Genomic DNA, 24384 nt, shown 5'->3' with positions numbered 1-24384 from the left:
AAGTTGGGTTTGTACTGATATTGTACGAACACGCTGCCCAGTGATGTTCACAGAAAGGGGGAGGATGTTGGTTTCTGCTCTCTTCACTGTGCAGCGAAGTGCTTGTCACAAGACAGGTGTTTACATTCCACAGTCAGCGTACTGTTGGGTTTTCCCATGGGAAAGGGAGACTGGATGTGACGTACACTGGTTTCCTGTTTTTCACTGTCCTTTGCAGTTCAGTGTGTGTTTTTTTTTCCTCTCCGTGCTTTAGAGGAGAGAGGATGCTTTTCTCTGCTCCGGCAGAGGCAAGATGTTTTTCTGTAACATACCAGCTTTGAAGTGTAAATAAAGAAATTTAGAGTATGTGCACGTACTCCTCATCATTCCGCTGTGCACGGGACTGCTGCTTATCAACAACAGTCCATGGGACTCTCCAGAGTCTCCTCCAGCACCATAATGCAAAAGCATCAATTCTTCGGCGATCAGCCTTCTTGATGGTCCAGCTCTCACTTCCATACATCACTACTGGGAAAACCATAGCTTGAACAATACAGACCTTTGTTGGCAAGGTGATGTCTCTGCTTTTTAAGAGACCGCCCCTGTATAGCATATAGCTTTTTGCCTCCTTTCCAAAGCCCAAAAAGACCCTGAAGGTCCTGTGTTGGACTGTCCTGCCCTAATTTATCCCCCCCTTTTTTATTTCCAGGTGGCACCACAGGACTGAGGTGGAGAGGGCATTTTTCGAAATGTCCTGAGGAGTACAAACACTATTGCATCAAGGGAAGATGCCGTTATGTTGCAGCAGAACAGATACCAGCATGCGTGTATGTTGACTTTCCGAAGTACAGAGAAAGGCGTCTCTTGTCCACCGTTGAATTCTGGCGTGAGGGTTCTCTGGAAATGGCATAGTTGCCAACTGAGCCTGCTCTTCGTCAGTTCGTCTTTCAGTTCTGGGGCTTACTCCAGAGCAGGGGTAGGCAACCTAAGGCCCGGGGGCCGCATCTGGCCCAATCGCCTTCTCAATCCGGCCCGCGGACAATCCAGGAATCAGCGTGTTTTTACATGAGCAGAATGTGTCCTTTTATTTAAAATGCATCTCTGGGTTATTTGTGGGACCTGCCTTCTGTTTTTACATGATTAGAATGTCTGCTTTTATTTAAAATGCTTCTCTGGGTTATTTGTGGGGCATAGGAATTTGTTCATTTTTCCCCTTCAAAATATAGTCCGGCCCACCACATGGTCTGAGGGATGGTGGACCGGCCCACGGCTGAAAAAGGTTGCTGACCCCTCTTCCAGAGCATCAGAATATTTTGAAAAGCATATTGCCACCACTGCTGCTGAAATGCAGAGGTGAAGATGTCAAGTCTCCCCCCAGTTAAATGTCAGTCAGTGACCAGAATTTTCTTCGTCAGTTGAGGATCCCTGTTTCTGCCAGGGTAGATTTGATTCGAATCAAATCGATTTAAATCACTCGTCAGTAAGACTTGATTTAAATCATATTTTTTACAGAAAGACTCATTCTTGCTGGTATAATCTTAATATTTAAAACCAGATGAAGTGCCATTTTTGGAATAATGAATTTTCAGAGTGGTTTATACAGTTATATAAAAATTACTGATTTGATTATAGTTATATAAAAATTACTGATATACTATTAGAAATACAATAATTATGAAATTATTTTGAGGTTTAATAAGTTAACCGTTTATATTTTGACCTAATAGGTATCGAAAGCCATTTGCACTTCACAAAATATGTATTTTTATCAAATTGTTGAACTGAAACACAATTAAGAAGTCCATGCAGAATGCAGGCACCCTATATATAGAACTGAGCAAACCAGTGATATTTTTGGGAGCAGGAGCGGCCCATTACTTACATCATAGGAGCCTACACAACACAAAACACTGTTGCTGTGTGTAGGTTTTATTTTATTTGTTTTTTATCTTATATTTTGGAAATGAACATCAGGTTTTTTTCCCTTTAAATTTGTTGGGGGCCCCCAAGAGAGTGGGGCCCTAAGCTATAGCTTGTTTACCTTATACGTAAATCCGGCACTGATGTGGCCCATTGGTGAGCTTTGACACTGGCCCTGCAAGGAACTTGCTTCAGCCACAATGCCCTTTGCGTCTCACAACCCTCACTTCTCCTGTCCCTCCTTTACAGCTGCGAGAAAGGCTACACCGGCGCAAGGTGTGAGAGGTTGGATCTGTTTTACTTGAGAGGGGATGAAGGTCAGATTGTGGTGATGTCTTTGATAGGTGTGATGGTGGCGCTCATCGTCCTGACGGCATGTATATGCACCTGCGCTCAGTAAGTATGCCGACCTGAAAGCTCAGAGAGTCGATTGTGGTGTTTTGGGTCTTTTACACAAATAGCAGTATAGTGGTGCCTCGCAAGACGAAAAGAATCCGTTCCGCGAGTCTCTTCGTCTAGCGGTTTTTTCGTCTTGCGAAGCAAGCCCATTGACGGCTTAGCGCTATTAGCGGTTTAGCGGCTTTTAGCGGCTTATCAGCTTAGCGGATAAGCGGATAAGCAGCTTAGCGGCTTAGAAAAAGGGGGGGAAAGGAGAAAAAAACCGCAGGAACTCGCAAGACATTTTCGTCTTGCGAAGCAAGCCCATAGGAAATTCGTTTTGCGAAGCGCCTCCAAAACGGAAAACCCTTTCGTCTAGCGGGTTTTTCGTCTTGCGAGGCATTCGTCTTGCGGGGCACCACTGTATAGTGGATGCTCGGGTTGCAAATGTGATCTGTGTGGGATGCATGTTCGCAACCCGCAGCGTTCGCAACCCACGTCTGCACACACGCGGGTGGCAATTCGGGGCTTCTGTACATGTGCAAAGCGCGATTTAGCACTTCTGCACATGTGCGACCGCGGAAACCCGGAAGTAACCCGTTCCGGTACTTCTGGGTTTCGGCGGTCCACAACCCGAAAAAACACAACCTGAAGCGGCTGTAACCCAAGGTATGACTGTATAGTCGTGCCTTGGAAGTCGATTGGAATCCATTCCCGGAAGTCCATTTGACTTTGCAAACGTTTGGAAACCAAGGTGCGGCTTCTGATTGGCTGCAGGAAGTTCCTGCAGCCAATCGGAACCCACGTCGGATGTTCGGGTTCCAAAGAACATTTGCAAAGCGGAACACTCACTTCCAGGTTTGTGGTGCTCGGGGGCCAAAATGTTCAACTCACAAGGCGTTTGACTTCTGAGGTACGACTGTAAACGGTTCCTAATGCTACAAAAGTAGTTATATAATATTATTTCTAAAAGGGGAAATGTTTGTTGTCTCTTTTCAAGTCAGCTGTCTGGGCCTTGGTTTCCAAACCCAGGACCAACCAGTGACCCCAATCAGAAACATGAAACCCACTTTTAATTTTTTGCTTCTCTTCCCCTGCCCCCCCCCAACTCTACCTTAAATCTGAGGGGGTAGTTGAGGCCTTCCTCAGGCAGATCCCTCTCCAGGAAGCCACATTTCAAACATCCTGAATAAAGCAAAGATTGCAACTTGCTCTTAGGGCTCATCCAGACTTCCTTTCACAGCATGTTTCTAGCCACAGGTCTGGGCTTTCCTGATCTGTGTCTGATTTTGTTTGCTGGTTTTATCCCAGCACGTGAATCAGTGCAAATATCAGAGAGTGGTGCATTCTCTAGTTATCTCCCGCTTGGACTACTGCAATGCGCTCTATGTGGGGCTACCTTTGAAGGTGACCCAGAAACGACAACTAATCCAGAATGCAGCAGCTAAACTGGTGACTGGAGCAGCACTGCGACCATATAACACCGGTCTTGAAAGACCTACATTGGCTCCCAGGACATTTGCGAACACAATTCAAAGTATTGGTGCTGACCTTTAAAGCCCTAAACCAGCCTCGGCCCAGTATTCCTGAAGGAGAATCTCCACCCCCATCACTCATCCCAGACACTGAGGTCCAGCTCCGAGGGTGTTGTTCTGGCGGTTCCCTCCCCTGCGAGAAGTGAGGTTACATGGAACCAGGTAGAGGGCCTTCTTCGTAGTGGTGCCTACCCTGTGGAACGCCCTCCCATCAGATGTCAAGGAAATAAACAACTATTTTACTTTACAAGACATCCGGAAAGCAGCCCTGTTTAGGGAAGCTTTTAATGTGGACCTGTGCCTGAAAAGTGCAGCTCAAAAGGAAGCCTGGATGTGCTCTTAGGCAGCACTAAGCACTGAACTGTCCCCCTACGAAAAATGTCACTGCAAGCCGCTGTTAACGCCCCCTCTTGGGCTTGCTGGTCTGAAGGTCGGCGGTTCAAATCCCTGCGGACAGGGTGAGTTCCCGTTGCTCTGTCCTAGCTCCTGCCAACCTAGCAGTTCGAAGCACGCCAGTGCAAGTAGATAAATAGGTACTGCTGTGGCAGGAAGGTAAATGGCATTTCTGTGCTCTCTGGCACTCGTCACAGTCCTCTGTGCACCAGTAGCGGTTTAGTCCTGCTGGCCACATGACATGGAAAGCTGTCTGTGGACAAACGACAGCTCCCTTGGCCTGAAAGCGAGATGAGCGCCGCAACCCCATAGTTGCCTTTGACTGGACTTAACCATCTAGGGGTCCTTTCCCTTTCCCCTTTATTCCTCTGAGTGGCTAATAATGATGGTTCCTTCCTCAAAGGTAAAGGGACCCCTGACCATTAGGTCCAGTCGTGACCGACTCTGGGGTTGCGGTGCTCATCTCACTTTATTGGCCGAGGGAGCCAGCATATAGCTTCCAGGTCATGTGGCCAGCATGACTAAGCTGCTTCTGGCAAACCAGAGCAGCGCACGGAAATGCTGTTTACCTTCCCGCCAGAGCGGTACCTATTTATCTACTTGCACTTTGACGTGCTTTCGAACTGCTAGGTTGGCAGGAGCAGGGATCGAGCAACGGGAGCTCACCCCGTCGCAGGGATTCAAACCTCCGACCTTCTGATCGGCAAGTCCTAGGCTCTGTGGTTTAACCCACAGCGCCACCCGCGTCCCATTCCTTCCTCAAAGTCTTCCACAATTATGTGGCAAAATGAAGCATATAAGACTACTTTGGCCTGACTTGATGAGTCGCCACATGAAGGCTCACCGTATTCCTTTGACTTCTGTGGGGTTTGAATACTATGACAACGGTCATTTAGTTGCCAAAGCACAACAGGTTTCGTCATTGATTTCATTTGGAGAAAGCCCTTGCTTTCTTACTTGGGAATGTACCTGAAAAGATGATCTAGATTGATTAGAAATAAAATACGTTTAAGGTACGTGTGTTGCAGTGGTGTGTGTTTCTCTGTTCTAATCTTACGGACTAGATGTGTGCTGAATGACACATATTTGCAAATTGCTTTTCAAGTTACTGTAAAAAAAGGCGCAGGAAGAGGAGAGAGGAAGAAATGATGACATTTGAGAAGAGGCTGCCTATTAAAACAGATGATATTCTAGAGACAGACATTGCATGAAGGTATTTACTTCTTCGCTTGCTTTGATTATTTGAGGTGTCAAATAAAATGGTTGGGCTAGCTTGTTTGACTTCAAACCAACTGAGCTCAGGCTAGTCAACGTTTTCCTAAAATACTAGCTAGTGTGTTCTGCGGGGGCTCATTATGTTCTAGCTAACTCCAGATTTCTAGCTATGAGAAGGCACACTTAAGCATGTATTTTAGGAGATTCAGACTGTGTACACATTATGCTTTACTCTGACTCCAGTGCACAGCCTTTGCTGGTGTTTGAAACTAGAGTACACAAGATGTTAGCCTCAATCCATCTGCATCCTGTAGTTTCTTGAGAAATACAGTGGTACCTCGGGTTACATACGCTTCAGGTTACATACGCTTCAGCTTACAGACTCCGCTAACCCAGAAATACTGCTTCAGGTTAAGAACTTTGCTTCAGGATGAGGACTGAAATCGGGCTCCGGCGGCGCGGCAGCAGCAGGAGGCCGAATTAGCTAAAGTGGTGCTTCAGGTTAAGAACAGTTTCAGGTTAAGAACGGACCTCGGAACGAATTAAGTACTTAACCCGAGGTACCACTGTACTGCTGATTGATGCACATTCCCTCAAAGCAGCTTCCACCCAATTCAAAAACTTAAGCTGAGGTGTGTACAGTTTAGACATCCATTGCACATGTGCAGATGACAGCATCATTGAATAGGAGTTTTGGGGGAATGTGGAATTGCATGACTTGTGGGATAATAACCATTGGCATGATTCTGTAAACTGATGTGGGGAGGAAGCATGGGACCCAGATTTATTAATAACACAGTCCTCCAAACCTGGAAATGACTGCAGTGAACAGAGTAAAAAATCCTGACTGAATTACTTTCTCTCCTTACCCCGCAGGTTGTCAAAAGATGCTTGCAGGCAGGTTCCATACTTTCCAGTGCCATTTTCATCTTGACGGAACTCATGAGGGCTAGTGACTTGAAAACCAATGTGGCTAAATGGATGCAGGTGTAATAATTGCTGTGCGTTTGTGACTTTATTCCGTGAAAAAATCAGGAGGAATTGTCCACCATGGGAAAAACAGGAAATTCCAGAAGCACATAATGGATTATCACAGGGCTGCTTTTCGTATTCCCTTCAGTGCTTCAATACCCTCCTCCCCCCCCCCCCCCCGAATTTGCCAGCATGGAACAGAAGCAGTCGTTCTTTTTTATAAATAATACAGGAATTGATGTAATAATCTGTAGTATTTTTATGTACAGCAGAATTCGTGAACCAAAGTGTGCCTTTAGGAGCAAATGTAAATGCCGATGAGGTCTGGATGTTGTATTTCTACAAATAGCTGCAGCTTTAATTGATGATATAATGCTTTTTTTATTTTACGTGGCAAGGATGTTTTCTGTTGGCTGTTTCGAGTGCAGCTGACCCCTTGCTTTGCTTTAAAAAAGAGAGTTGCATTGTAACTGTAGTAATGAGAATTTGGAAAGTGTGAATTTCCCTGTTCTGTGTGTCTTGTCTCTTAGATATTTGAAAAACACAAAAGGCAGATGATTTTTTGCGGGTATCTTATGCTTCCATTATATCAGAGCAATACTAAGCAGCAAAGGGTCTCCTGCACTTTAAAATATTTTTTTTGAAGGACTCTTTTTTAAGATATAAAAGCAGGATATTTTATTATGAAACAGTGCAATGTTGTATTTAGGGACTTCCTATGCGCTGTGGGTTAAACCACAGAGCCTAGGACTTGCTGATCAGAAGGTCGGCGCTTCGAATCCCTGCGATGGGGTGAGCTCCCGTTGCTCAGTCCCTGCTCCTGCCAACCTAGCAGTTCGAAAGCACGTCAAAGTGCAAGTAGATAAATAGGTACCGCTCTGGTGGGAAGGTAAACGGCGTTTCCGTGTGCTGCTCTGGTTCGCCAGAAGCGGCTTAGTCATGCTGGCCACATGACCCAGAAGCTGTATGCTGGCTCCCTAGGCCAATAAAGCGAGATGAGCGCCGCAACCCCAGAGTCAGCCACGACTGGACCTAATGGTCAGAGGTCCCTTTACCTATATGATCAGACAAAATCTGCTTTATACATTTGGGAGCTTCCCAAACTGTTGCAAATTCTCCACTGCAAGGTTTGGCAGCGCAAAAAGCACGTTTTATCATAGACAAATAATAATAATAAAAATAAATCAGCCCTCAGTGCCTTAACCCATGCGGTCACAATTTTTTCGAAAAAAATCCCTAACCCGCGGGGTCACAATTTCACTAAAAATCTGACATTATCCAATTCACTCAAGAATGGTGCCAAACTGTTGCAAGTTCTCCCCTGGAAGGTTTGGCAGTGGAAACAGAAGGGTTTTTCTTATAGGCCCAAAAAAATCAGCCCTTGATGCCTTAACCCGTGCAGTCACAATTTTTTCCAAAAAAATTCCTAACCCGCAGAGTCACAATTTCACCAAAAATCTGACGTTATCCAATACACTCAAAAATTGTGCTATTCACTCCTTTAGTTCCTATGAAGGGTGCTAACATTGTTCAAACATAACTGGCTGATAGTTCCACCTTCTTTAAGAGAAGAGGAGGAGGAGGAGGAGGAGGAGGAGGAGGAGGAGGAGGGGAAGAAGAAGGAGAAGAAGAAGAAGAAGAAGAAGAAGAAGAAGAAGAAGAAGAAGAAGAAGAAGAAACCTGTCGTTCCAGTGCAGGAGAAGCAGAAAGCAAGACCACCAGAGAAAGTTTGTGTTGTTGTTTCAAAATGGCGGTACACCTTGGAGAAGGATGGATAAGCTAGCTGTTGTTAATAATATTTAAAGGTGAACTCTCTTGTGCTGGCGATGTATGGTGGGAGATGCATATCCCTAAAATAATTTAATACTTGTTTTCAGATGTGGGGTGGAAGGGTCTCTGTTGCTCATTATCAAAAGTGGCCTGTGATAATCTGTACAGTAAATGATGTGGCACATTACTTTTCCCCAGGTATAAGTTATTGTAATTCTATTTCTGGGGGAAAGGTGATCTCCTCAATGGAATTGTAACCTTGTGAGGAGACACTTTGACAGTATTTATTCCTTGTGTAAAGCTGCGAGGAGAGGCTTTGTTGAGTTATTTTTTGTTGCTGCTTTTTGAATAAAGTGCTCTGGGCAGCTCAGGAAGGACACATGTAATTATAGTTCAAACGGCCCATGTCAAAACTCCAAGAATTTTTAAAATATTCCTGCCTGCCCCACCCCTTCCAATTTGCACCATCCTTTGTAAGGATATTGTGTTGTGTATTTCAACTTAGAGGAACACAAACTTAAGATTCCCCCCCAAAAAATTCTGCAACGCATCTCTTTATAGCTTCACCTGGAGAAATTATTTGGGGGATGTTAATGGATTTTCAATTACACTTACATTGTGGGATTTCAAAACCACTTCCCAAAGCAAATGGGACTTCGCCCTCAAATTCCGTGACTGGTAGGAAACTTTTTATGTACTGATAACCAAAGTGTACATTAGTTTGTTTGAGCCAGACCTAGTAACCATACTCTGAATAACCGCTCACAATCACAGGGTCTGATCAGGCCACCTTTTCTGTTGTAATATGTCCGTGTTTTGGTGATATGAGATGCAACTGTCTCAGTGCTGAAACCCCAGTGGGAAAATCAGATGTGTTCGTTTCCAGTTGGTATTTTGCAGCCTAACGCAGCTAATTGCGCAAGTTTTAATGGGGAAAAGGTTTTGTCTTCTCACCGGTGAATCTGTTGGACAGGCTGTTCCCCGTTCTGTATGTCTTTATGTGTGAAGTAGAGATTCTGACCTTCAGGAATGACTGGCTCTTCAAAACCGAATGCGTGTTAATCTTCCTCGATGAATAGCCACTACAGAGGAGGATTATCATCGCCTTTGTAGTCTATAATGCGCCCACACTGTCCCTCTTATTGGCAGTTTTCTCACTCTTGGATTGTTCCAGTGAAGCGGGAAGTACCGTATTTTTCTCTCCATAAGACGCACCTGACCATAAGATGCACCTAGTTTTTAGAGGAGGAAAAGAAAAATATTCTGGATGTATGATTTTTGTGCTTCATGCTGTGGCCACAGACATGATATGTGATTTGACTGTGAGTTTGGGGTGGCCCAATGCAAAAATCCTGAGAATCCATGTGGATCCATGCTTTGTAACCATGTTTTTGCGCCATTGCGGCCCCACAAAACAATGGATGCATGATTTTTTGGTGCAGGCCGTAGCCATGGACATGCTATGTGATCTGATGGTGAATTTGGGGTGACACAATGCAAAAATCCTGAGGATCCATGTGCTTTTACCTCTCACCTCCCAGGCAGCCTCCTTTATCGCTAGTGTCCCTTATCTCCCTCCTGATCCCTTGCCGATCAGCTGCTCACTGGCTTCGTTTCAACACCCCCTTCCCTCTTGTTTGCCTTAGTGTCTTTTCCTTAGCTGGAACAGTTTTTTGCTCCTCCTTTTCTTCTAATTTTTCTCCTCATTGCTTTAATCTTCCTGTTTCCTCTCCTTGCAAGTTTGCTGTCTTTACCTCCCCCCTCCCAGGCAGCCCCCTTTATCTCTAGAGTCCCTTATCTCCCCTCCTGATCGCTTGCTCAGGGCTTTGTTTCAACACCCCTTCCCTCTTTCTAAAAAAAAAAAAAAAAAAAAAGCACAATCTGCCTTTTGCCCCTGGACAATTCGGCTCCAGGGACCACGCATTCGCTCCGTAAGACACACACAGACATTTCCCCTTACTTTTTAGGAGGAAAAAAGTGTGTCTTATGGAGCGAAAAATACAGTATAAAGGCTCATGAGACCTGATCAACCATCTCCAGAAGGACTCACCTTATATTGTCTAGCCTTTGGTTATGATGAGTCAAGTTGGACCCAGAAATAAGTCACATCCCCAACAACGCTTGCCAGACAAGAGGACAGGCACTCAGTTCATATTGTGGAAAAGTCAACAGAGATACTGACGGCGCAAGTTGTCAGTAAATATACCCAATCTGATTTAAGACTGTAATTCTATAATATTGGGACTTCTGAGTAGATGTGTACAGGGCTGCGTTGTAAACAACTGGAACTGCAGTTTACTTCCCTCCATCATGTACAAATAAATAGCATCATGGCAAATACATTTGCTGTTATTTTTGATATGGGTTGCTGCATTATACTGGTGAGCAGAAGGCAATCAATATTTTTGCTCTACTGGTAGTTTGGAGGAAAAGATGGCTACAAACACATGGACCCGTGAAAGGGAAAATAGCACCTCACGTTGACATTCTTTAGCAAAGGTGTTTCACAGCTGTGTGCTTTTTTTCCTGTTGTTTAGTCGTTTAGTCGTGTCCGACTCTTCGTGACCCCCTGGACCAGAGCACGCCAGGCACTCCTGTCTTCCACTGCCTCCCGCAGTTTGGTTAAACTCATGCTGGTAGCTTCGAGAACACTGTCCAACCGTCTCGTCCTCTGTCGTCCCCTTCTCCTTGTGCCCTCCATCTTTCCCAACATCAGGGTCTTTTCCAGGGAGTCTTCTCTTCTCCTGAGGTGGCCAAAGTACTGGAGCCTCAGCTTCAGGATTTGTCCTTCCAGTGAGCACTCAGGGCTGATTTCCTTCAGAATGGAGAGGTTTGATCTTCTTGCAGTCTTTGGCTGCAAAAAAACTAGATTGAGGGAATGGGTGTGTGAAGAGGCTAAAGAATATTATCGTTATTAAAATTTCTATACCACCCTTCATCTGAGGATCACGGGGGGGGGGGGGGTTGCAATATAGAAACACAAAAAGACATAACGTAATTATAAACATAAAACAATAAACCCCCCCGAAGTGAATCCAAAGTCAATTCACAATTTTCCAAACTTCCAATTTTAAAAGCTTAGAAAGGTCAGACGCCTTGGTACTTGCGACAATTGGCAGGAATAAAACAGATTTTTCAGAAAACCTTTGAAGCCCACTAGTTAAATATATTCCCCCCAATATATTTTTTTATCACAACAGGTCTGTTTTATAGGCTGCGGCAGCTTATGCACACGACTATGTATTGTTTGGACAAAAGGAAAAAAAAAAATGTTCCCACAAAGTCAGGTCCACAAGTGGAAGGGGAAATGCAATCTCCAAAGAAAGTGCCTATTCATTAACATTAACTCTAAGCTTATCTGATTTTTTTTGCAGCAGAAATCCCAGAATTGTGCACCAGTATTTTAGACTCTGGGACACGGGTGGCGCTGTGGGTTAAACCACAGAACCTAGGACTTGCCGATCAGAAGGTTGGCGGTTCGAATCCCTGCGACGGGGTGAGCTCCCGTTGCTTGGTCCCTGCTCCTGCCAACCTAGCAGTTCGAAAGCATGTCAAAGTGCAAGTAGATAAATAGGTACCACTCCAGCAGAAAGGTAAACGGCATTTCCGTGCGCTGCTCTGGTTCGCCAGAAGCGGCTTAGTCATGCTGGCCACATGACCCGGAAGCTGTATGCCGGCTCCCTCGGCCAGTAAAGCAAGATGAGCACCGCAACCCCAGAGTCTGTCACGACTGGACCTAATGGTCAGGGGTCCCTTTACTTTTATTTTAGACTCCAATGGGCAGGCTCCAGTTAAAAAACCATATCTGGAAATATAGAAACATGAAACCCAAGGCAAAATTCTAAAGGTGCAGAAAAAATGGGTTTTATAGATTAATCCTTCAGTAAGAATATCACTTTCCTGTCAGGGAATTTTAAAAGATATTCTGCACCAACATATATTTTCTTCCCTTGCTCTTGCTAAAACCAATTGCTAACTATATTACCTTAGTTCTATGGGCTACTTAAGGTCATCACATTTAACTCCCTTCTCCCAAACTTTAGCTGAATTGGAGCCAATATTTTATTTTTCAAATGCAAATTATTTGTACTGCAGAAGAGACCAAGCCAAATTAACCTTCCCTGCCAATTAATGAAGCTCTCGGTGACAGTTTCCTGAATTGTAGTTGCCTAGTTTTTCACCACATGATGGGGCTATATTATCAGCTTATGTCTAAGCTAAGAGAAGCCAGTCTTTTGAATGTTTGCAGCATTCTGGAACTAAAAAATCCCATCCAATGCGGTAGTGGTCTCTGGCTTGTCTTGTGAAAGGAAGAATATCTGCTGGCATTGCTTGAACTGCACATCAGCAAATTTCAGCAAGGCATTTTAATGTTTCAACTTAGCTTTTTAATTGCAGTTCTGGGTATTGCTCTGTTTGTTTAATATACATTTACTGTTTGGACTACCTGTGTCCTGGTCTGTGTGTATTCTAAGGGTGGTATATCTCGCTCCACAAGTTGCTTGTAGATTAATTTGAATAAGATTATAGTGTTGCCAACAAAGGTCCGTATAGTTCAAGCTATGGTTTTCCCAGTAGTGATGTATGGAAGTGAGAGCTGGACCACAAAGAAGGCTGATCGCCAAGGAATTGATGCTTTTGAATTATGGTGCTGGAGGAGACTCTTGAGAGAGTTGCCTGCATGACGAAGGCTGGGCGCGCTGAGCTCAACGCGCCCAGACTTTGCACACCTCCGCTGGGCTCCCGCGGCTTGCGAAGAGTTGCCTGTTCTGGGGGCTGGGGTCAGGGGAAGCTCGGGCTTCCCCCGCCCCCGCCCCGCGCCTAGGGGGGAAATAAATTTTTCCCCCTTTATTCTCCCCCCAAAAAACTAGGTGCGCCTTATGGGACGGTGCGTCCTATAGGGCGAAAAATACGGTATCTGTGGGATTGAGTGTAGGTATGTTTGAATATTTTTAAGGATTGTATGAAATATATGTTTGTACGCTTGTATATTCACAATATGTGTGTATTAATGCTGAATTATTTTAACAATAAAAACTTATTATTATTATTTTAAAAAAAAGAACGAGGAGGGTAGGTTTTTGACTAAAGGATCAAACCCAATGCCTTTCTGCCAAAGTAGGGGCTTGCGGAGATCTGCGTGAAGCCTGGAGAGCGAGAGGGGTCATTTTTGGAGGGGAAAAAGTGCATCCTATGGGGTGAAAGTAGGGGCAGGATAGCACATTCCCAGACAGGTCCAATTTGTTTGCAGGCAAATTCCTCCCTGGCCCCAAATACAGCAACTGAGTAATTCCATAGCAAAGCCATACACGTGCGATACCTGCGTAACCCCTGGGCAGAGCCGCAGGATGACCAATTTCGGACGGCACTGCCTGATCACAGTGCAGCCAGTTTTTAGGCCCCGGCAGCGGACCTGACAGAAGACTGGCTCTGCCAGGTCCACTGCCAAAGGACCACTCCTGAGACCACTAGGGTCATGATTGGCCCAAAGGAGTTTAAATTTTGGCAGGCAATTCCCACCAGCCCCCATGGCTGAACAAGGTCAACTGGGATGCTAGCTGGTTGCATGGACTAGAAAGTTGGCCGTGTTTGGCCATGGTAAAATACATCTTAGTGTATTTTTGATCTGCATCAATAGGAGTATAGCATCTAGATCAAGGGAAGTAATAGTGCCACTGTATTCTGCTCTGGTCAGACCTCACCTGGAGTACTGTGTCCAGTTCTGGGCACCACAGTTCAAGAAGGACACAGACAAACTGGAACGTGTCCAGAGGAGGGCAACCAAAATGGTCAAAGGGCTGGAAACGATGCCTTATGAGTAACGGCTAAGGGAGCTGGGCATGTTTAGCCTGGAGAAGAGGAGGTTAAGGGGTGATATGATAGCCATGTTCAAATATATAAAAGGATGTCACATAGAGGAGGGAGAAAGGTTGTTTTCTGCTGCTCCAGAGAAGCAGACACGGAGCAATGGTTCCAAACTACAAGAAAAAAGATTCCACCTAAACATTAGGAAGAACTTCCTGACAGTAAGAGCTGTTTGACAGTGGAATTTGCTGCCAAGGAGTGTGGTGGAGTCTCCTTCTTTGGAGGTCTTTAAGCAGAGGCTTGACAACCATATGTCAGGAGTGCTCTGATGGCGTTTCCTGCTTGGCAGGGGGTTGGACTCGATGGCCCTTGTGGTCTCTTCCAACTCTATGATTCTATGATTCTATGATCTTTGTGGAAGCCACCCAGAGTGGCTGGGGAAGCCCAGCCAGATGGGCGGGGTACAAATAAATTATTATTATTATTATTATTATTATTATTATTATTATTATTATCCAGTGGCTGTGTGGGGTCTCAACGGCCGCTGACGTCTGGATACAGAAAGTGGTCTTTCTACTTTTTTGCCGTCCTCCAGAGACAAACCAGACCTGCATAACAGACTGGTACATTGATACCACCCCCTTTCCTATCTCGAGCCAATATTTTTATCTCTCCTGTTATAAAAAGAAAACACCTTAAGTCTCTTCCGTCTTAATCAACCCACCTTTGTAGATTAGTTGAGTCAGTCATGTTCACAGCGAGTGCTATTTTTAACTTGGATGCTTTCTAGCCTCAGATATGAGTCACATTCTTGTACAATTTAGATTTTGATTGTACGTCTTTGTAACTTTTATCCAGTTGCTCTTTTTAAAAATACAAAAAGCCATTTGTATTTGTTGTACAGTGGTACCTCGGGTTACAGACACCTCAGGTTATAAACACCTCGGGTTACAGACTCCGCTAACCCGGAAGCAGTACCTCAGGTTAAGAACTTTACCTCGGGATGAGAACAGAAATCGCGCGGCGGCCTTATAATTGCACACATGTGCTTAAAGATGTGTGGACAATGCCTGATGAAATCTCCAAAGACAGGAATTTCAGAAATAAGACTTCTACTATTCAGGGGTGGAGTTAATCTTCAGAATTCTGCTTAAGCTATTTGTTTTTCTCTGTGACTGAGCAGAAGTAGAATGAATTAAAAGCTACAATCTATGTTATGAACAGTTACAGTCACCATGCAAATGTGCTTAATTTGCACGTGGAACACATCTATTATATATCATAATCTGGTCTAACGTGGTGTGGTTTTTTTTTGAAGGTATGTATACCTTACCTAGGGATGTGGGTGGCGCTGTGGTCTAAACCACTGAACCTAGAGCTTGCCGATCAGAAGGTCAGCAGTTTGAATCCCCACGACGGGGTGAGCTCCCGTTGCTCAGTCGCTGCTCCTGCCAACCTAGCAGTTCCAAAGCACATCAAAGTGCAAGTAGATAAATAGGTACCGCTCCGGCGGGAAGGTAAATGGCGTTTCCGTGCACTCTGGTTTCCGTCACGGTGTCCCGTTGTGCCAGAAGTGGTTTAGTCATGCTGGCCACATGACCCAGAAAGCTGTCTTTGGACAAATGCTGGCTCCCTCGGCCTGAAAGTGAGATGAGCGCCGCAACCCCATAGTCACCTTTGACTGGATTTAACCATCCAGGGGTCCTTTACCTTTACTATTTGACTCCAATGTGGTTTGAATCCCCGCAACAGGGTGAGCACCCGTTGTCCGGTCCCAGCTCCTGCCAACCTAGCAGTTCGAAAGCACGCCAGTGCAAGTAGATAAATAGGTACCGCTCCGGCGGGGAGGTAAACAGAGTTTCTGTGCACTGCTGTGGTTTTGCCAGAAGTGGCTTAGTCATGCTGACCACATGACCCAGAAAAAATGTCTGCGGACAAACGTCAGCTCCCTCAGCCAGTAACGCGAGATGAGCGCTGCAACCCCAGAGTCATTCGCGACTGGACTTAACTGTCAGGGGTCCTTTACCTTTATATCTTGCCTACACTTCCAAGCAGGTTCATGTTTGTTGTTGTTGTTTAGTCATTTAGTCGTGTCCGACTCTTCGTGACTCCATGGACCAGAGCACGCCAGGCACTCCTGTCTTCCACTGCCTCCCGCAGTTTGGTCAAACTCATGCTGGTAGCTTCGAGAACACTATCCAACCATCAATGGTTCATGTTTACATGAGTATAATCTCATCTTCACCCAAGGGACAAGCAAAGATGTCATGTCTGCTTGGGAGAAGGGTGCCAGATTTCTGCAAGACCTTTGAGTGACTTCCAAGTGCAGGTTGCATGGCTTAGTGCCCTCTGGGCAGCTTATGTGCTTAGGGGACATCGTTTCAGTGCACAGTCTTCAAATGCAGCCCCACATAACTCCACCTGTGTGTCAAACAAATGCAGCATTGTTTAATTTCTTTTTAAAACAGTGCAAACAGCGTCGAATGTTACTGGACATTGCACGCAAGGCATGCTACTTAGCACTTTCTCAGCTGTTGGCTCCTGACAGGCAGAAGCATGTGGTTTCTAAAAATACACACAAGAACACACATTATCTTTCCAGTTGGAGGGTGTAAAGTAAATGTTGTGGCTGTCGCATGCACAATAATTTTCATTTTGGGGGGGAAATAATATTGTGTTATTTCGTTGGGCTAATGAAACAAACTGCGATCCTACAGGTCCAAACTCTCCCCACACATCCAAGGACACTTTGAAGCCCTTTTTGTGTCTCCCGCCCCCTTTGCTATGGAAATTTGGTGTTAGTTGGGAGGTGCCGAGGCAGACCATTTATAGGATTGGTCATATGGAAGCTGGGAAGCCTTTAAAGAGCAGGAGTGATAAGAGATTTGAGTCACTTGGAAGCCCTCGTCTTACGAGCTTGGATGCTTTGATATAACAAGAGGGGGGGGCATGGAGAACGTGGAGGTGTTCACCTGCGAAGCCAAAGGCAGGGGGCTGAAGGCCGTGAAGGAATTTTGGGCGGGAGATGTCATTTTTGCAGAACGAGCCTATGCTGCAGTTGTATTTGACAGGTAAGGAGGACCAAAAAAATACATATGGAAGTGTGTTGCTGAAAATTTGGACCTCGCTGCTGACAGTGAATGGAAGAGGGAGCTGATGTGGAAACAGCTGGCTTTAATTCATCACAGTCTTAGCAGGGGGAATGCTGTTACTCCTTGTCTAATTTACTAATGAGAAGCATTTCAGGAAGAGAGATGCATTTGGCTGCTAACTAGAAGGTTGGTGGTTCGAGCCCACCCAGGGACAGCTGTGGGCAGGATTCCCGTAAGGGGTTGGACTTGATGACTCTCGAGGTACCTTCCAGCGCTACAATTCTATGATTCTATGACGCTATAGCCAGGATAGAGCTGGTGCAGAGTGGTAGCTCAAAGACTGAGCTGCGTCAGAAAGTTCCCAGATAAATTCTCACCTCTGCTGTGATCTCACTGGGTGGCCTTAGATAGGTCACTCGTTCTCAGCCTCAGTCTCCCCCATTTGTGCCTTGTGTGGGAATGTTCAGGGATGCAGGAGAGGATATATTGTCTGATTATATCCTTATCCAACTTGTGTTGACAAGTTCCCCAATATCAGCAGAGTAATACATTCCCCTTTACTTTAAGTTTGCAACGGCAGCGTTTGCTCAGGCTTGCTAAAGCCTCTATAACTGTTCTGGTAATTTCCCCTTATTCCCTCATAAAATAGAATAGACGACACAGTCTTTTACAAAAGTATAAAAAGAGTTTACTCACATTCTGTTCACAATCAGATCCCAGAAGGCAGACTTAAGCTTAATAAAGTAATATACATTTGGAATCTATCTTTTAAGAAGACAGTCCCTTTGTCCTCTCTTGGCTGGGAGCCTAGAGGGCATCTTTTACTCAGTAGATGTTGCTTCTTTGATGCATGTGGTGAAAAAGAGAAGGAAGAGGGAGATGGCTGCCCTGCCCTGTGCTTTTATCATTACCTGCACAGGTGAGGCCACACCCACCTCTAGTCCCATGCAGAGGAAGTCTGTCCCAGCCCAGAAGGAAAAAGGAAGTTTTACCTGCTGGCTGGACAACCATCCCTCTCCATGTGCAAACATGTTCACTCTAGGAATGTTGTACTTGACTGCTCTTGTGTTTCACATCCCACACCTTGGGGATAATAATACTGATCTGCCTTACATGGCTATAAGAATTACTGAGATATGAAGATGCTTTAGCATTCAAAGCACCGCATGGTTGGCAAACATTTATCGCCAAGGTCACCTGACACCAGCAGTGTCAAGCATATGAATGACTTGCTTGTACTATTCCGCTGAGGCTACCAGATTGCATGCTACAGGGATATTTCAGCCCATAGCTGTCAACGTTTTCCTTTTTTTTAAGGGAAATTCCCTTATTCCGAATAGGATTCCTTGCAAGAAAAGGGAAAAATTGACAGATATGTTTCCGCCTCTCTTTTATTAATACATTTACTGTACTGAGTTTTACAGAGATATGTCTCTCAAGGGGTGGGAGTAGGATTAATCAACCTTTTTATTTATTTTATTAAACAAAATTTATATAACAAGAAAACCTCTAAGCTGTTTACAGAAATATTAAACATTAAAAATCTAAATTAAAAAGTTAAAAACAGGTACTTAAATTCATTCAAAATCAACAGCAGCTACAAAAATTATAAAACACATGTAACTTCTGCATTTCTGGATAGGCTTTTTTTAACCATTTGCCAAAGGTCCCGGGGTACAGTATGCCAATGAATATTTCCTCGTTGAGTTCCTACCTTCCCCCTTATTCTCTCTTTTATTCCTTCTTCTCTGCTACTAAGTGGATGCTTTAAAACCTGGTGATTGTTTTCACATAAATATATTATTTAGTTTGGATCAAGCCTTGGAGAGGATTCCCCCAAATTTGTTTTGTTGTTGTTTAGTCGTTTAGTCGTGTCCGACTCTTCGTGACCCCCTGGACCAGAGCACGCCAGGCACTCCTGTCTTCCACTGCCTCCCGCAGTTTGGTCAAACTCGTGCTGGTAGCTTCAAGAACACTATCGAACCATCTTGTCCTCTGTCATCCCCTTCTCCTTGTGCCCTCCATCTTTCCCAGCATCAGGGTCTTTTCCAAATTACTGGGCATTAATCATTTATTATTTTTAATTATATTTATTACTTTCCAAGAAAAAGGATATAAGCATAACATGGTCAAAACAATTGGTTCCCCCTCTCCCACTCTTCCTCTGGAACAGAAGACGAATGCAGCAAATTTCCACATAAACCTATATGTGTAGTTGGCAGATACTAGTCATCAGGGTGCTCATTTGAATACTTTATAAAGGGATGCCATGTTCTAGCAAAATCATCCGTATCAGTTGCATCATTCAGGGTGTGAACTCTTAGTGCGTTTCTCAGATATTTCCTGTTTCCATGGTGTGATATGAAGACGACCAAGTCTTTCCCAATATTTCGCTATGAGCAATCGTGTCGCTACAAGAAGAAAAATGATATGTTCCTTGTGCAACAATTTACGTTGAGTATCTTAAAAAATACTTGGTGAACCCAAGCATGGGTGGCATTGTACATCCTAATTCGCAATTTTGCTTGTTTCTGTAAATACCCTTTTCCAAAATGGTTGACCTATCAATTAAATGAAATACTTTTTGAATTGAGCAGTTGAGAAGTCCCAACTGGCTCCACTGACTGACTCCACCTTGAAGCAAGGCACTTGGCAAAGGTTTCTTTGACTGCCTTCTCTCTGGTGTGAACACTATAACTCCTCTGTGCACTGTAATCAGGAATGGTGAATTTGTAGTGCATGCTGCCCTTAAGTAAAACCCAGCCTCAGGTGTCTTCCTTGAGACACTGATCTCCTGTTGCAGGCCTGTGTTAATAACCTCCCAGGGGGCTGCCTGTAAGTTAGTAAAGGTAAAGGTAAAGGTAAAGGGACCCCTGACCAGTAGGTTCAGTTGTGACCGACTCTGGGGTTGTGGTGCTCATCTCGCTTTATTGGCTGAGGGAGCCGGCGTACAGCTTCCGGGTCATGTGGCCAGCATGACTAAGCCACTTCTGGCGAATCAGAGCAGCGCACGGAAACACCGTTTACCTTTGCGCCAGAGCGGTACCTATTTATCTACTTGCACTTTGACGTGCTTTCGAACTGCTAGGTTGGCAGGAGCAGGGACTGAGCAACAGGAGCTCACCCCATTGCGGGGATTCAAACCGCCGACCTTCTGATCGGCAAGCCCTAGGCTCTGTGGTTTAACCCACAGTGCCACCAACCAAGTAAATTACTCTTCCATGTTTGGAGCCTGAAGTCCAGTGTTATTTTTCTAGAAAAAGAGGTGCTCGAACTCACCATGAACATCTCCCTCATTCTCTTAAAATGGCAATGGTGCCCACCTGAAAGGTGCCAAAACTAAGTTCCGGTGAGTTCCAGCTGAAAAAAACCCTCTCCTGAAGTCCATCTTCAAGGTTCAGCAGACAATGGGCACCCCTTTAGTATGCAGTTCAAATTCTTACTTCAAGAAATAGGCAAAAGATCTTCTAACTCTCCCTTCCAATTCATCCCTGTCTGAAAGTAGTAAGAGTTCTGATATGTACTGAGTTGAATAGGATCCAAACTGCAGCAGTCTGATTGGTCCTAGAACAATAGGATCCAAAATGCTGCAGTCTTATTGGTCCTAGAACAACAGGATTCAGAATGCAGCAGTCTGATTGGTCCTAGAACAATGCAGCAGTATGATTGGTCGGCAGGAGCCACCCAATCCAGCTCCAGATAGAAGTGAATCCACAACCTGTTGGCCTACAGGAGAATTCCGGAATTAGCCAATCATGCACAGCCCATTGTGTAAATAATGTACAGTGGTGCCCCGCAAGACAAATGCCTCACAAGACGGAAAACTCGCTAGACGAAAGAGTTTTCCGTTTTGGAGGCGCTTTGCAAAACGAATTTCCTATGGGCTTGCTTTGCAAGACAAAAATGTCTTGCGAGTTCCTGCGGGTCCCCCCCCCTTTTTCTAAGCCGCTAAGCCGCTTATCCACTTATCCGCTAAGCCGCTAAAAGCTGCTAAACCGCTAATGGCTCTAATCCGCTAAGCCATCAATGGGCTTGCTTCGCAAGACGAAAAAACCGCTAGACGAAGAGACTCGCGGAACGGATTCTTTTCGTCTTGCGAGGCACCACTGTATATAAAGCAAATAGTTTGAGGGGACTTTCATTCCCTCCTCACCACTATGAGCTGAATAAAGAGCATGAAATCCACTCTCGACTCTGAGTATATTTCAAGTTCTTTCTTTGCACACTTCATGTTCTGAATTCTGGGCCCCTTGTAGTACCCAAGTCACAAAATTTGGCAGAGGCTCTGTTGTTGTTCACACTGGGGTGTGTGTGTGTGTGACTTAAAAAGCACCCTGCCTGCATTTTGGCTCACACAGGAGAAAGTGGAACATGTGCTGCAGGCTATTGAGGGCCGCCTTGGGATTGGAGGTTGTGGCCGAGGCTGGGTGAGGTTGGAATAAAGCTGGTTGTAAATGAGAGTAAGATATTTCTTGTGAGGTGCGGAAGAGAGTCATGAATTCTCGAATTGCTATTTGAAACAAGTTGATTGCTAGAAACCGAAATTTGCAACGTTGCTTGTTTGGTTTTTATCTATGTGCTGCCTTCAACCATTTTGCACTTTTAACAAAACTGAAAAACGGGAGGAAATTGCTTCGCTTTATCTTGTATTATTTTACTGTTGTTAGCCGCTCTGAGCCCGGCTTTGGCTTTGGAGGGCAGGATATAAATAAAATTTTATTATTATTATTTATTATCTTTTTAAGGATCTAGGTGTACAAACTTTAAAACACCGAAGTTGTTACAATTTTAAGACGTGCAATTTCTTCCAAGCTCACTTGGTTTTTTGGTTTTTTTAAATTAACAGTTTTACTGGAGGCTTTTCACATAAATAGGCAAGGCATGAAAGATGTACAACAATGTCTCATTGTGGAATTCTTGATCATTATGTACAGCTGTCTTCTGACAAAAGGGTTTATATGTGTAGAAGCAGGAACTGTTGATGTTACCCTTAAGCTTGTTCCATATCACCATTGCTTGGATAGTAGGAGGTGAACATGCCATTGCTAAATAAAAAGGTAAAGGTAAAGGGACCCCTGACCATTAGATCCAGTTGTGGCCAACTCTGGGGTTGCGGCGCTCATCTCACTTTATTGGCCAAGGGAGCCGGCATACAGCTTCCGGGTCATGTGGCCAGAATGACTGAGCCGCTTCTGGTGAATAAGAGCAGCGCACGGAAACGCCGTTTACCTTCCCGCTGGAGCGGTACCTATTTATCTACTTGCACTTTGACATGCTTTCGAACTGCTAGGTTGGCAGGAGCAGGGACCGAGCAACAGGAGCTCACCCCGTTGCAGGGATTCGAACCGCCGACCTTCTGATCGGCAAGTCCTAGGCTCTGTGGTTTAACCCACAGCGCCACCCAGTCCCCTGCCATTGCTAAATACTGTATGCACAAACAGATGGTGGTAGTTTCCCCCCTGTGCTGTTGCACAACTTAGAAACCATGGCTGCTCGACTGAAGACTCATCTATACACTTTTGCTTTTTCCATGACTTTCCCCAGAACATCCAGAATTGTGTGTGAGCCTTCTTTTGATGAACATTTAATCTGGCTCATTCACCCTGCATGGAAGAAACCAACCATGGCTGGGGGTCTGACCATGTGGTCTTGGTGAATAGACTGCTAGTCTTAATCACATGAGACGATTTTATTGGTCTGGCACATCACTGGGATGAATTCTGGTCTTCATTGTGAAGTGCATACAGCTTTTCTGTTAAGGAACAAACTCCTTCACAGAATTGCTCGCAAGTGTCAAAAAGAAGCCGAGGCTGTCTTGGTGTTTCTGGGTAATAATCCAACACAGATTTAAGAATATTCAATTCTGTACTGAATCAGCGAGTTCCAGTAGCTTCTGAGAACAGAGAAATACATTGCACTGGGCCCAATCCTTGGTGCTTGCAACATATCAGATGCACAACAGCAAAGAAAATCTAGGGCGCAAGAATGTCCAACATGTGAGCTGATTGCAAGGGATAGTCAGCCATGCATTCCCAAATCTTTTCTAATCACAGGGATCTAAAAGTTATTGGTGAGATGTCCACATGCCTTAGGACTTCAGTCTCTCCACTGAATGTAGCTGGTAGTATCCAGAATGCAATGTACTGGAAATCAAGGAGCACATTCCAGAGCTTGGCTCTGTCTCTAATGCGTTGACAGCTTATTCCAGTATCTCACGTTACACTCTAAGCATTCATGTTGGGAGGGAAGCTATGGCAGCTTGTCATAATGTAATGAGCTACTGTCCTGTATCCAATTAAAAGGTTGCATCATTGCTTCGGAGGATTATGATGAAGCAGTTTTTAACGGATGAGATATTGTTTGGTAAAATATAATTGAGGTAAAGGTAAAGGGACCCCTGACCATTAGGTCCAGTTGTGGCCGACTCTGGGGTTGCGGCGCTCATCTCGCTTTATTGGCCAAGGGAGCCGGCGTACAGCTTCCAGGTCATGGGGCCAGCATGACTAAGCCGCTTCTGGCGAACCAGAGCAGTGCACGGAAACGCTGTTTACCTTCCCGCTGGAGTGGTACCTATTTATCTACTTGCACTTTGACGTGCTTTCGAACTGCTAGGTTGGCAGGAGCAGGGACTGAGCAACGGGAGCTCACCCCATCGCAGGGATTCGAACCGCTTACCTTCTGAGTCCTAGGCTCTGTGGTTTAACCCACAGCGCCACCCACGTTATGAGAAACCATATATAACTATATATGTGCCATATATAACTATATATACATATGAGGTTATGAGAAACCATATCTAACTCTGAATATCAGTGACCATACCCTTTAACCAAAGCACAACTATTTTGTGTCATGTCAACCCTGATATAGGCAAAGGTTAAGTATGCAGACTGAACAGCTCCACACTTAACAATGCTATCCTGTTTGCTTTTTTGTGTGTGAAGAATGGGGCATTTGAGGGTTTGAGTGGTCTGATCTCCCCAGAGTAATGTGTTATGTCTTTGTCCAATTTGAAATGCATCTGAAATGCACCACAAATTTTGGAACGAGGAAGCCTTGCTGCAAAGCCTAGCAGTGGGACATAGGGTGCAATCGTATCTGCATATCTACTCTGTAATAGAGGCAGATGAATGGGTCACTTTGGGTTTCTATCAGTTTCTCAGTTTTCCAGTTCTCCACACTTCTTAATTAGTTGGCCAGTTCTTTTTAATGAGTCCTTGCGGAAATTTGTGAGTATTTTAGTGACAATTTCTCTTAATGCACACCTTTCTTTGCAAGCAGTTTCCCTTAATATAATTCATTTTATAGACTATCCCCACTAATAA

At 44.7% G+C, this 24384-nt stretch overlaps 2 protein-coding genes across 4 annotated transcripts in view; both read left to right on the top strand.

Moving 5' to 3' along the window:
• The window catches only part of BTC (betacellulin), a 31807-nt gene extending 24231 nt beyond the window's left edge, over window positions 1–7576 (top strand). For both annotated transcript variants that reach the window (XM_081836388.1, XM_081836389.1), the window contains exons 3-6: window positions 689–806; window positions 2149–2295; window positions 5311–5418; window positions 6297–7576. In XM_081836388.1, coding sequence (XP_081692514.1) covers window positions 689–806; window positions 2149–2295; window positions 5311–5416 — 371 coding nt within the window. In that variant the 3' untranslated portion in view covers window positions 5417–5418; window positions 6297–7576. The remainder of the gene's footprint in view (window positions 1–688; window positions 807–2148; window positions 2296–5310; window positions 5419–6296) is intronic.
• A 9267-nt stretch (window positions 7577–16843) lies between these two features.
• The window catches only part of SMYD1 (SET and MYND domain containing 1), a 39351-nt gene continuing 31810 nt past the window's right edge, over window positions 16844–24384 (top strand). For both annotated transcript variants that reach the window (XM_081836335.1, XM_081836334.1), the window contains exon 1: window positions 16844–17038. In XM_081836335.1, coding sequence (XP_081692461.1) covers window positions 16917–17038 — 122 coding nt within the window. In that variant the 5' untranslated portion in view covers window positions 16844–16916. The remainder of the gene's footprint in view (window positions 17039–24384) is intronic.

The sequence above is a fragment of the Podarcis erhardii genome, assembly GCF_964252035.2.
Source record: "Podarcis erhardii genome assembly, chromosome: 13".
NCBI lineage: Eukaryota > Metazoa > Chordata > Lepidosauria > Squamata > Lacertidae > Podarcis > Podarcis erhardii.
Note: the sequence above shows the minus strand (reverse complement) of the source record. Positions and strands in the feature narration are given on the sequence as shown.